The sequence below is a fragment of the Panthera onca genome, chromosome D1 (assembly GCF_046562875.1).
Source record: "Panthera onca isolate mPanOnc1 chromosome D1, mPanOnc1 haplotype 2, whole genome shotgun sequence".
NCBI classification, from domain to species: Eukaryota; Metazoa; Chordata; class Mammalia; order Carnivora; family Felidae; genus Panthera; species Panthera onca.
In genome coordinates, this window is record NC_138348.1 from 66,063,747 (window position 1) to 66,077,380 (window position 13,634).

Here is a 13,634-nt window from a genome sequence, read left to right on the forward strand (position 1 = left end):
AGATTGCTTCCGGTAGTACAGACATTTTAACATATTTTAACAATATTCCATGAACATGGAATGTCTTTTATGTCATCTTCAATTTCTTTCATTAATGTTTTGTAGTTTGCAGAGTACAGGTCTTTCATCTCTTTGGTCAGGTTTATTCCTAGGTATCTTATACTTTTTGTGTGCAATTGTAAATGGGATCCTTTCCTTAATTTCTCTTTCTGATGTTTCATTATTGGTGTAAGAGAAATGCCACAGACTTCTGTACGTTGATTTAGTAACCTGTGACTTTACTAACTTGGTGTATCATTTCTAGTAATTTTTTAGTGGAGTTTTTTGGGTTTTCTATATATATAGTATCATGCCATTTGCAAATAGTGAAAGGTTTACTTATTTCTTACCAAGTTAGATGCCATTTCTTTTTTTATTATTTTATTTTTAGGGTGTACTTATGAATTTATTCAGAATTCAGCACTTATAGACAAAGATAAATGAAAACTAATAATAGAATAACTAGTACTCTATAGCAATACTATCCAGGGTAGTAGTCACTAGACACGTGTGACCATATTGAATAACGCACATAAGGAACATTTTTACATCATCATGAAAAGGTTTTTTTGGACAACACTGCTATACAAATAATAGATGATAAAATGAGACTTTCAAATATCCATAAACCAGAATGGAAAGATTGGTGGAGAAGCAATATTTGAGCAAGTGATTCTGAGCCTTTTGTTATCCTCAGTCTTTTTTTTTTTTTTTTAAGTTTATTTATTTTGAGAGAGTACAAGCAGGGGAGAGGCAGAGAGAGAAGGAAAAAAGAGAGAATCCCTAGTAGGCTCTACACTGTCAGCACAGAGCTCGATGTGGGGCTCAAACTCAGTAACTGCAAGATCATGACCTGAATTGAAATCAAGAGTTAGATGCTTAACCAGCTGAGCCACCCAGGTGCCCCTAAATGCTTTTTAGGTTTTGTTGTTGTTGTCTGATTGCTGTGCCTAGGCTTCCAGTACTATATTGAATAAAGGTGGTGAGAGTGGACATTCCTGCCTTGTTTTTTGACTTTAGAGGAAAAGCTCTCAGTTTTTCCCCATTTAGGATGATATTAGCTGTGGGTTTTTCATATATGGCCTTTATTATGTAGAGATATGTTCTCACTAAACGTACTTTGTTGAAAGTTTTTATCATGAATCGATGTTGTATTTTGTCAATGGTTTTTTCTGCATCAAAATGATCTTATGGTTCTTATCCTTTCTTTTATTAATCTATCACACTAATTGATTGTGAATATTGAACCACCTGTGTAACCCAGGGATAAATCCCATGGATTCAGTTTGCTAGTATTTTGTTGAGGTTTTCTATATCTGTGTTCATCAGAGGTATTGGCCTGTAGTTATCTTTTTTTTGTGGTGTCTTTATCTGGTTTTGGTATCAGGCTAATGCTGGCCTCATAGAATGAACTGAGAAGTTTTCTTTCCTCTTCTGTTTTTTTGAATAGTTCGAGAAGAATAGGCATTAACTCTTCTTTAAATGTTTGGTAGAATTTGCCTCCGAAGCCATCTGGGTCCTGGACTTCGTTTTTTGGGAGTTTTTTGATTACTGATTCAACTTCTTTGCTATCAATCTGTCCAAATTATCTATTTCTTCCTGTTTCAGTTTTGATAATGTATTTATTTCTTGGAATTTATTCATTTCTTATAGGTTGTCCAGTTTGTTGGCATATAGTTTTTCATAGTATTCTCCTATAATTGTTTGTATTTCTGTGGTGTTGGTTGTTATTTTTTTCCTCTCTCATTTGTGATTTTGTTACTTTCTTTCTCTTTTTGCTAAGTCTGGCTAGAGGTTTATCAATTAATTTTTTAAAGAAACAGCTGGTTTTATTGATCTTTTCTATTGTTTTTTTTTTTTTTTAGTTTCTATATCATTTATTTCTGTTTTGATTCTTATTTCTTCCTTCTGGTGGCTTAAGGCATCATTTGTTGTTCTTTTTCTAGCTCCTTTAGGTATAAGTTTAGGTTGTTCATTTGAGATTTTTCTTGCTTCTTGAGGTAGACTTGTATTGCTATACTCCTCCCTCTTAGAACTGCTTTTGCTACATCCCAAAGATTTTGGATCATTGTGTTTTATTTTCATTTGTTTCCATGCATTTTTTTATTTATTCTTTGATGTCCTCATTGACTCATTCATTGTTTAGTAGCATGCTGTTTAGACTTTGGCTGGCTGACTGGAACTTTGGCTGAATGGAGGTCCTGGAGCACTCTGTGCTGGGGCTCTTCTGGTGTCATGGGCAGAGCAGAGGTTGGTGTAGGTGGGGGCATTCTTAGGGCTGTGCATGCAGAGAGCACCCTGGCTGGACAGCTGAAGCTGAAGTGAATATGGCTCAGGGCTCTGTGCATTGAAGGCACCTTGGCAGGATAGCTAGAGCTGAAATGGGTACAAATCAGAGTGTCCCAAAGTGCTTAATTCAGAGGGTTCCCTGCTGATTGGCTAGAGCTGGGGTAGTTGCAGGCCGGGGGTTCCTTCTGCTATGCTGGGGATGCTCTGGCAAGTTATCTGGAGCCAATATGGTATGGACCTCAATGTTGCATGGCACTTTGAGCCTGTGTCACCTTGGCAAGATGGCTGGAACTATTGTGAGTGCAGACCAGAGGGTCCTAGTGTGCACCTCACTGAGGCCTGCCTTGGTGGGACTGATGGGGCTATTGTGGGCTAGGGGCCCCAGGATTACTGAGGGGATAGGCTGGCTATGGACATCAGACCCTGCATCTATCTGTGCTATCAGGGTAGAGTGGGAACATGAACTGTGCACCTCGCCAGCCTTTCTGATTCAGAGAGAGTTCCAACAGTTCCCCTGTTGTTTGGCAGGGTTCTAATGGTGGTTCCTTTATATTCTAGTTGCCCCTTTAAACTCTGGCTTTTTTTTCTGGGCCTCTGGGCAGATGAATCTGCTCATGGTCCCTTCCTACTGTAGTTTACAACATCGGGAGTGGGAATTCCCTTCATTGCCATGTCTCTGTTTCTCTTGCTGTTTGTTTTCTATGTGGTCTCTCCATCTTTTGTTGTGCAGAAGCTGTTCAGTAGCCCTCACTTCTTATTCAGGAGCAACTGCTCTATAAATAGGTATAGATTTGATATGTCTGTTGGACTGAAATCTTGCAGAAGCTTTTAATTTTGATAAAGTTCAATTTATCTACTTTTTATTTTCTTGTTTGTACTGAAATTTTTGGTGATTCTTTTGGGAAGTAGCATGAACTTAGAGCCTCAGAGAATGAGTAGTTGATTTGTAGACTTTCAATTTACTTCTAAAATTATTTGAGTAAGAGATATTTGTAAGGGGATCATTGTCAGTGAATCACAACATTTTGAAAAGATGTTTTAGGACAGACCAAGAATGTGACTAGAACCATTTCCTACTGTGGTGTGTTTGATACAAATGCAGTCTTAAACTCTTGCCGTACAGTGAAGCTCACTGGTACCTAGCTGGGGTGCTTGTAGCTAGTGAAGTTATGAAACCATGGGCTTTTTTCTCATCCTTATTTAATTTTATTCCAGAACAAAACCTGAAGGACAAGACGACCTCTTCTTGGGACACTGCATTTTGCCAGAGCACCTGTAGGGGACTGATTGGATTTCTTGACATAGACAATTCCTGGGACTGAGCCTCAATTTAGAGCATTCTTTAGGAAATTATATTTAGGACTATGGCATCATAGAACCCTATACCCATTTGAAGTTTGGCTTTTGACTCAACATTGCTGTCACATGTCATCCAGCATCCACTGAGTCACCTTCAGTGACAAGACACTCATTGTTTTCCAGGGATCCCATTTTCATCTGACAGCATTCTTGTGAGGATTAAAATGTGTAAGGAACTTAATGTAATGTCTTGCACATCACAGGCACTCCAGAAATACATAATAGCTCTTACTGTTTTTGTTGACAAGTTTCTCCTTTGTTGAGTTAAAAATCTCTCTTCCTGGAGCTAATCTCATTTAATCCTAGCTCTTAACTCTAATGACCCCATAGAACAGCTCTTTTAAAATATAGCCTTTGGATATTAAAGAATTATTATATGAGCTAAGTAGCCACAGTTCTTTTGATCTTCTTTAACTTCTCTTTTCTTAAATTCTACTTGTTGCTGCTGGTTATCGTGGTTCCCAAACCTGTCTGCCAATCAACATTGTCTGAGGGGCTTAGTACCAGTACCTGAAGTTGTAAGTCTGGTATGAGACACAAACACATACCTTTTTAAAGTGACCCTGATTCTGATGTATGTAGCTTGGAACCTGCAGCTCTATAACCTATTGAGAGAGAAATCCGTGTGTTAAGTGTTAGGGAGAAGAGGCTGTGACTTGCTAACCTGGTCCCATAAAGCAGGGTTTTTCAACTTCTGCACTATTGATCTTTTGGGCCAGATGCTTATTTGTTGAGGGAGATTTTCCTGTGCATTTTAAGATTTTAGTTTCATCCCACACCTCTAGCTGCCAACAGTCTGTTACTTTCCAAGTATGACGAGCAAAAATGGCCTTTGGAGGAGACAATCACCCAAGGTTAAGAACCACTGCCACAAGGATAGAAAACTCAGTTTGGGGGGCATGTGAGTGGCTCAGTTGGTTATGTGTCCAACTTCGGCTCAGGTCATGGTCTCGCGGTTTGTGAGTTGGAGTCCCGCTTCCAGCTCTGTGCTGACAGCAGAGAGCCTGGAGCCTGCTTCAGATTCTGTGTCTCCCTCTCTCTCTGCCCCTCCCCTGCTCACACTGTCTTTCTCTCTCTCTCTCTTAAAAATAAACATTAGAAAAAAAAATTTAAAAAAAAGTTTTGGTAGTTGGATAATAGCTAAAAGCAGCTTTCAAAACTTCCTTCCCTCAGTATTCTCTTGCTTAAATAGATATTACAAGTGACTAATGATAAAATTAGGGGGCTGGGGCTCCTGGGTGGCTCCGTCTGTTAAGTGCCTGACTCTTGATTTCAGCTCAGGTCATGATCTCACGGTTCATGGGATTGAAACCCACATGAGGCTCCTTGCTGACAGTGTGGACCCTGCTTAGGATTCTCTCTCTCCCTCTCTCTCTCTCTGTCCCTCCCCTGCGCTTGTGTGCTCTCTCTCTCTCAAAATAAAGAAATAAACTTAAAAAAAAAATTGGGGGGCTGGGTTAGATCTGGTTTAATTTAAATCAAGCATATTTCAGTTTTTCTAATTTTCTTACATATAGTAGATTGTGCATGGTCTTGAAATACACCACTAATCCTAAGAAACCACGGTGTTTTTTAAGCCTTCCTGTTTGTAGTATTAATAACCATAGCAATTTGATACATCCTCCCATAGCAAGAAAAGGATCCTCCATTCAGGTATTTCACTGCTTGTTCACCCTAATCTTCTGTTACTGATATTTATCCTCTATGTATATGCCATCTTCCCCTCACCCCTTTCCGCAGAGCGTTGAGGGACTGGCTCTCAAAGAAGCATGTTTCAGGACCAGCATCCTGTGAACACATGAGCTGTTATCTGTCTAAACAAGGTTCCTATTCAACTTTGTCTTGCAGTGAGAGCTTATAAGAAAATTGTTGAATTGAGACACATGCTGGAAATTGCTGAGAGCAACTATAAACACTTGGGAGGGATAACAGAAGAAGATCTAAAGCAGAAGAAAGAACAGCTTGAGTCAGAAAAGTAATGTCCTCCAAACTATTATGGTTTGCTTTTAGTTACCTTTCTAAATGCTGTGTAAGGGTTTGTTGACAACCTGTTTTTCCATCCTCACCAAAGGGTGTAAGGTTCCAGCCAGTTTTTCTCTTAAACCCCCAGATGGAGAAGATGTTAAGATGATTTTTGGTTGTGGTAAAATACACATAACATGGAATGTATCATCTTAACCATTTCTAAGGGTACAATTCAGGGATGTTAAGTACTTTCACAGTTTTGCACAACCGATCTCCTGAACTCTTTTCATCTTATAAAACTGAAACTCTATTTTTTTGAGACCACACCTACTTTGAGCTTATCAACCAACAGTCTCTACCTGTTCCTGTCAAATTGGACTGATTACTTGAAAATCTGAGACCCGGTCCTGGGCTCCCCAACTGTCCTGCCCAATCAGAGAATGTGGTCGTGTCCAGGGGCAGTGAGGGGTTCCATAGCTGCCCTCACCTGTCACTGCCTGCACCCTGAATCGCCTTGCTGCACATTTGGTGTTGCTGGAAGAGAGGGTGCCTCGTGCTCACTTCCTCCCACCAGACGGGGAACAAGGGGAGACAGGACAAGGGATTCTGGCCTAATCAAAACATGGGTCTGTAAAGAGCAGCCCACATGGACTCTGCTTTCCCTTTTCTTTGCTTGAGTCCCTCACACTCTTAGGACCTGTTTCCTTTTCCTCCACCCTCTTCTCAATGTAGCCTCAGGTACTTGGGAATTTAAACGAGTCAAAGCCATAAGCCAAAATACCCTCTTAGTGGGATTTTAGACACTAGGAAGCTGTGGCAGACCAAAACAAAACAAAACAAAAAGAAGGATTGCTTTTTAATTAGAGGTCTTTTTGGTATCTCAGGTGTTCACTGCCTCTACATTGATTAAAGTGTTTTGAGGTGTAGAATATTTTTAGTATTGGCCTTTGCTTAAGAGCCTGGCTGAAAACCCTTGTGGTCTGGAAAAGTTCTTCACACTGGAGCATTTTTTTCCCCTAGATAATGAGCTTTAAACTTTGGTTTTCTTTGCTTTCCTTCTAAGGTAGATTAGTACTTCTATGGCTGCTTGTATGACTTCTGAGCACTACTGTGTGCTGAGCACTAGATAAGCTTCTTAGATACGTTATCTCATGCAGCCTTCATGGGGCCAGGAGCTATTGTCTTACTACGTGTATGGGAAACCAAGACTTAATATAGAGGTTAAGTGAGTCTCATGAAGTCACAAAGGCAGGAGAAAGGATGGGAAGTGGAGCCAGGATTTGAGCCTGAGTCTATTTGACTCCAAACCTGTTATCTGAGATGATTATGATTTTTAACAGTCCTTCATGGGACTTTTAATGCTAATATTCACATTTCACTGTGAAATGGTTATCCTGTTGATATGATTTTGAACAGATTCTCCCCCAAAGATTGCTTTAGTCTTTGTGCCAAGTGTAGCTTCATGTCAGCTGAGACTTCAGTGTCTTCTGAGTGAGCTTTAATTCTTCTGTAGCATTTGTTCACCACTTTGTGTTGAGTACATCTTAAGACATTTATTCTTTAGGTACAAACCCGTGCTTTTAGGTCTAATTGGAAAGAAACACTGGACAAGTATTGGTTTGAGGGACGTCCTTTTGATTTTGTTGTTATCGCTTAGTTAGATCAGAGTCACAATACAGCAAAGCACCAGTGGTGTTACTCTGTCCTGGGAATGAATTTCCCTTCTTGTTTGCTGAATCTTGTTTGCTGAATCAGTTGACATTCTTCTTCCCTATTCCCAGTCTCAACCCCGCTCACTTCCATGAGAGAGCTACTACTGATGCTCTTAGATCGCCCTCACAGGAACCTGACATCCCACCCAGCCTGCTTCGGAAATTCTGTTCCCCCCCACTATCCAGCAACAAGGCAGAAAAATATCCTGGTTCAAGTGTCATCATCTCTTGTCTGGATTTATTTTAACATCTCCCTGATGCATTTCCAGCTTCCTGTCCCTGCCCCCTAATTCTATGTCCCCAAACCCTGAAGTCTTTTTCAACACAGCATCCAGAGTAATCATGTTAAAATCTGGGTCCAGTAAATCTCACATACTGTTGACTGAAGGAAGTCAAGCACACAAAAGTATGTAATATGCAATTTCATTTATAAGCATAGGCAAAACTAATCTAACATGATAGACATTCAGAATGTGGTTGCATATGAGAAATGAAGATCACTTGGGAAGGACACGAGGGAACTTTCTGAGGCAATGAAAATAGTCTGTATCTTGGCAGTTGTGGTGATTACAAGGTTTACACATTAATCAAAACTCCTTGAATTGTTCAGTTAATATTTGTATTTTACTCAAATTGTAGATCATCAAAAAAATACGAAAGCAAAACAAAAGTCTAAGCTCATGCTGTTTCTCTGCCCAGACCCTCCAATGGCTTTCCCACTTCATTCAGGGTGAAAGCCTAGATTCTTGCTGTGACTTAGAAGGCCCTGCTTATTCTGGCTCTCTTTTGCCTCTGTGACCTACTAGTCTTCCTTTTATACTTTACTCCAGCCACATTGGCTTCTGGTTTTCTTCCAGTTCGCCAGGCATACTTCTGCCTTAGGGCCTTTGCACATGCTATTCCCTGTGGAATGCTCTTCCCCCAGATGTCTATGTCGTTACCTCTCTCATTTCCTTTAGGATTTTTTTAGAAGCCCCCTTCTCAGGAAGGCCTTCCCTGGCCACTGTGTCTGAAGTATTAATCCCCTCCTCGGCGACATTTTATATTACTCTTTCTTGCTTAAATTTTTTCTCCCTTGGCATTTATCACCTTTCCCCATACCCTATTATTTACTTGTTTCTTTACTGTCTTCTTCCATAGCTAAGATAAGCCTGAGGGAGGCAGATTTGGCCTGTTTCATTCCCCAGTGTCTAGATCAGTGCTGGCTCATACTAGACTCTCCGTACCTATTTGTTGAATAAATTATTTCTTTGTTTTATTTGCCTTAAATACAATGCATGTATGCTTTTCGCTATTGCCAAAAATAATTGGTAGCTCATATTGGAGACTGACTGAAAACAACTTTTTTTGATAGGACAATCAAGGAGCTGCAGGGCCAGCTGGAGTATGAACAGCTACGCAGAGAAAAATTAGAAGGTCAGCTGGATGAGTATCGCGCAGAGGTGGATCAACTCAGGAAGACACTGGAAAAGATTCAGGTCTCCAGCTTTGCTGTGGTTGGTGTCCTTCTTAACACATTTACCTCTCTCAAGAAGTGGTATATAAGAGTAGCTAAGAGTCTAAGCTAGGGTTTGAATCTTGGTCATAACCCTTTTTAGTTTGGACAAGTCATTTAACCTCTCTGTGCCTTATTTTTAAGCCATAGTTAATAATTTGTACTTGGTAAAGTGTTGTAAAGATTAAAGGAGTTATGTGTATAACAGTATAAAACTTTATATGTACACACACATACTTACATATACATATATACTGGCTAGTATAGCATCCTCAGAAGTGTGCAGTGTCATTGTTTGTGACACATGAGGAAAAAATGTATTTTTTAATATTTATTTAGAGGGCTTCAGCAGGGGAGGGGCAGAGAGAGAGGGAGTCACAGAACCCGAAGCAGGCTCCAGGTTCTGAGCTGTCAGCACAGAGCCCAATGCAGAGCTCAAACTCATGAACTGTGAGATCATGACCTGAGCTGAAGCCGGAGGCTTAACCGACTGAGCCACCCAGGTGCCCTGAGGAAAAATATTTTTTTATAAGCAGAGTAATAATAATTCTCAGACAGCTGGAATCTGTATACTTTAACATTCTAAATAGCCAGAATAATGATTCCATGTAAGAAAGCTTCAGCTCCTCAAAAGAAATTGTTAGTATATGTGCTGCCGATGCGAGCAGTTGGATGCAAGAGCAGCTGGAAGAGTAGAAAGGAGCCACCGTGGGAGTGGTCATAGCATCCCTTTGTTCAGATTGCAGAGTAGTAAAAACTAACATCTGTAACGCTTCACCTTCACAAAGTTCTTTCATGTGTTGGCATATGTCATTTGATCTGCCCTCATTTAATGTGAGGAAACCGAGGCTCAGAGACTTTAAGTGACTTGTCTAAATTCACACAGCTAGTAATGGTGAGATCAGTAGTCAGTCTCTACTTTTTGATCCCATAGTTTTAGCTCTGCTTATAATTCTCGGCTAGAATTATGAATTTGGAATTCAAAATATAGCTCTAAAATCTAGAAAAATGCTTTAGAGTGACAAATAAAAAGGACAAATGTGTAGGAGGAAGCAGAAAAGAAATGGATATAAGAGTCAAATACAAAGAACAAATACAGAAAAGCAGGTATAGAAAATAGAGTGAAAGTGACAGCAGGTGACCCACAGTGGTGCTCATATCATGGCCCTCTGGTCTCAGAGCAGAGCAGGCAGAATGCAAACTGGGGAGACTCTGTGACCCTCACTCTCTCTTGTGAACGAAGACAGCTTGATGTAGCCCTTGTGGAAGCTCATGTGACACAGGGTAGCGATTCAGGTGCATTTCGTGTTTTCTTTCCCATAGGGAAATGTTTTCTTTGGTCATCGTGGGTGAGTTAATTCTCAACTCTGATTTGTAAGAACTTCCTGGCTCCTTTTTATTTTGTACAAACTTATCATTAGTCTCTTTAATAACCACTTTTAAAATATTAACACATGTGCTTGTTATAAAATGTTAAAAGCAGGGCAGTCGTTCCTTCCCATACCAAGTCCAACTCTCCAGAGGAAGCTACTGGTAATGGTTTGGTGTATCTCGTGTCAACAGCATTCTATTCATCTACAAACATGTGTGTGTATTTCTCTGCATGCACGCATTCACACACTTTCTCTCAGTTTTGGTATCTTACCAGCCCTTACTTTTCCAAGAGACAGAATTAATTATAACCCGTTCTCTTCATTTTTGCAGTGCTTACCTTGCACCACTCCTAGCCACTGTGGGAAGCTTTTGTGTAGAGAGGCCAGCCTGTGCGGTCACTGGGTATTGGCCGGGGACCTGAGGACACACACCTTTCATAAACTACCCCCTACAGTCTGAATCCTGATGTGCTGTCTCAACCTGCGGCAGGAGATCCGCCGCCTCCGTCTCCTGGCAGCACCAGATCCTACATCTTTTGGAGATTACCCAAGCCTCACCATCTTTGAGTCATTCCAAATCGATTTGTCTACCTGGAAAATTTTTATTTTTTAGTAGCTATTTAAAATATTACTTTCTTACCCCAGAACATCTGTTCTCAGGGTTGGGCTCGATTCCACATGCTACCGCACATCCCCCCTAAAGCTCTGCTCTCTACCAACCATGTGGTTTTCAGGAGAGCCGACTCAAGGTCACTGTACTCCGGGCCCACCGTCTTTTGCAGTCCTACTTTAGGTTAATCGATTTTTCATAAATGAGCAAATGTCACCAACCTTTTTTGGCAGCTGCAGTCCTGCCACTGCTTCTTTTCTGCAAAAGCTTCTGAGTCTTCAGTTCATCTTTGAAATGGTGATAACACCGGTCTCACAAAGTTGTATTGATGTTAAATGAAAGACTAAGTGGCAATACTGAGGTATTTTCTATCTCGTAGTATTCATAGGACTACATTCACGCTTTTTCATATCCTTTTCTTTTTCCTTCCTTTCTTTTCATTTTCCATGTTCAAGCTGCATAAACATTGTCGGTATATAAATAAATGTGTGGAGCCCTATACTTGAGAGTAGGAAGAATTAGTTTATTTGGGAGTCTAAATACATAACGTATAAATAAAATGAACTTTCTGTTCAGTGCTCGTTTATACAGATTTAAGAAATTTTGACCAAATCTCCTGCCACCTTCTGGTCAGGACCTATGATTGCATTCAGCTGTGCCTTGAAGACTTTTCTCTGCAACAGTCTGTAATAGTATAATTTTTATCCAGGAAAAATTTCTCAGGGTAGTTTCTTAGGATCGTCTGACATCTGTAATGTACTTAAATAGTTTTTGATAATAGTAACAACAGCAGCAATTGGTTTTGATAATAGTGACCATATTTATAGTGCAAAGGTGTGGGCAGGAACACCTGGTGGAATCCTAACCCCAGCCACGAGCTCTTCCCATGGACATGTATGTGCCTTGTGTGGTTCTTGGAGCCCTGCATTCAGCTCTGTCCTGGACAGCTGGGTGCAGAGCATTTTTGACTGGGATAATTACTCATGGATGAGTAGCATCTGCTGAGTGAGTGTCACCTTATTTCTAGCTCTCTCTTGCTCCTTGTGGCATTAAGTGGATCTTCTGTGCTAGGTCCTGAGAATACCATGATGGATGAGAACTATTTGGAAACAGTGGTGGCAGGCAGAGTGAAGAGTGAGACAAGGGCAGTAGAAGGATGTTGTATGAACACAGAGGAAGGAATGGAGTGGATGTGGAATGAAGGAATGGAAGGAACTAGATGTGGTTCCTAGTACTACCGGGCTTGCAAAGAATCCAGGCGATGACATTCTAACACTGTGTGTGTGTCATTTAGCAGTATATTGAGAAGTGACAGGCTAAGAAAAAAAGCAGAAATAGGGCTGTTCTCTTTTGGGGATGTATCAGGCAGAGCCAGCACTGGTTGGTTTCTCTAGGTGTCTCCTACCTAGTCCATGAATCAGCACAGTATGATGGACTGATACTTCAGATTTGAGAATTTATTTATACAAAAGCCTAAATTTTAACCCAGAGTTGAAAATAACAGTATGGCTAAATTTCTTCTTTTGGAACAGATCATGTAGAAAGATGAAATTGTGGCTACTGCAGATCTCTCATTTGGCCTTTTTCTTTGTAGGAAGAGGACTCTACTGACTCAAGCAAAGATAAAAGGCGAGTGAAGAAAAAGGTGTCTTCTGGGGGAGTTTTTGTGAGAAGGTACTCATCAATGAAATAACTTTAAATAAACTTGTTTTTCATTTTTAAATTGATATAAAACCTGTAAGTTCTCTTCAGAGTTACTCTTATATATGCTATCCCAGTTCTGAAGGCAGAAATATAGACTATCAAAGGGATTGCTAAAGTTGCATGCACTTAGCTATACTCCCTCTCCCAATATACTTTTATATATTTATGTAGGCAAGACTCCACATTTATGAGTAATTAATTCTGCAAGTAATCACACAAACTTTAAAATATAAGATGGTATAGTCAGTAATCAAAATAAATGTAGACATTAAAAATTATGAAGCCAAAGAGAATTTTAACTTTCTAGAGACTATCATTTTTTAACTTTTCAAATGACTTTTAGAAAGCATGTGGATTTAGGAGAAAATGCAGCATCAGACAAGTAAATTTTAGAAAAGGACGTCTTTACAGTAACAACCAAGTATCTCAGGAAAGTTTTATGTAAAGTGAAAATCTGTTCTTGTAAAAGAAAAAAAAGTCATAGTATGTGTTTGCTAAGGATACCTATTTAAATAATCTGTTTCAGAATTCAACCATTGCCTTGTCTCGCAAGCTTTATAAGAAAGCAACACAGAAATGAGGCAGACTGGACAGGATAAAAGACACATGGTTTTATTATTCTTTCTTCCTCCTTTCCCCCCTGACATTGCTGACCAAAAAAGAACCCAGCATTTCATTTCAGTTCGGACTTCGTTCCCTCCCTTCCTACCTCTACCTGCTCCCTCCTTGATGTAGCCGATTTGGTCGATCTGGTCGTGGGGCAGTTGTCTAGATCTTGCCTCCTCCTGAAGAGCTGATTGTTGGCTTTGGGCTTCCCAGGGAGCAGCTTTCTCACCATTCACCAGATGCTCACCCTCTGGGTCCTGGCATGTGCTTTATTTACATGGATGCTGAAGGCCATTCTGACACAGTGTCATCAGGACCAGTTTGGCCTGACATGGGTGCATCGGAGTGCTAAGATCGGGCTGATCAAGGGTTTGTAAACAGGTCTTAAAAAATGCCTTAACTATCCTTTTGATAACCTTTATAGTCATTAGTGTTAGTTTCTCTGTGGTTTCCAATAGGCCTTCAATCTATAATAAAACATT

At 40.2% G+C, this 13,634-nt stretch overlaps 1 protein-coding gene across 1 annotated transcript in view; it reads left to right on the forward strand.

Moving 5' to 3' along the window:
- The window catches only part of ANKRD42 (ankyrin repeat domain 42), a gene marked incomplete at its 5' end in the record, with an annotated part of 72,970 nt that extends 60,405 nt beyond the window's left edge, over positions 1-12,565 (forward strand). The window contains 3 exons of the mRNA XM_060605487.3: positions 5,536-5,662; positions 8,719-8,860; positions 12,437-12,565. Of these exons, the coding sequence (XP_060461470.3) occupies positions 5,536-5,662; positions 8,719-8,860; positions 12,437-12,535 (368 nt within the window). The remainder of the gene's footprint in view (positions 1-5,535; positions 5,663-8,718; positions 8,861-12,436) is intronic.
- Between the last annotated feature and the right edge of the window lie 1,069 nt (positions 12,566-13,634).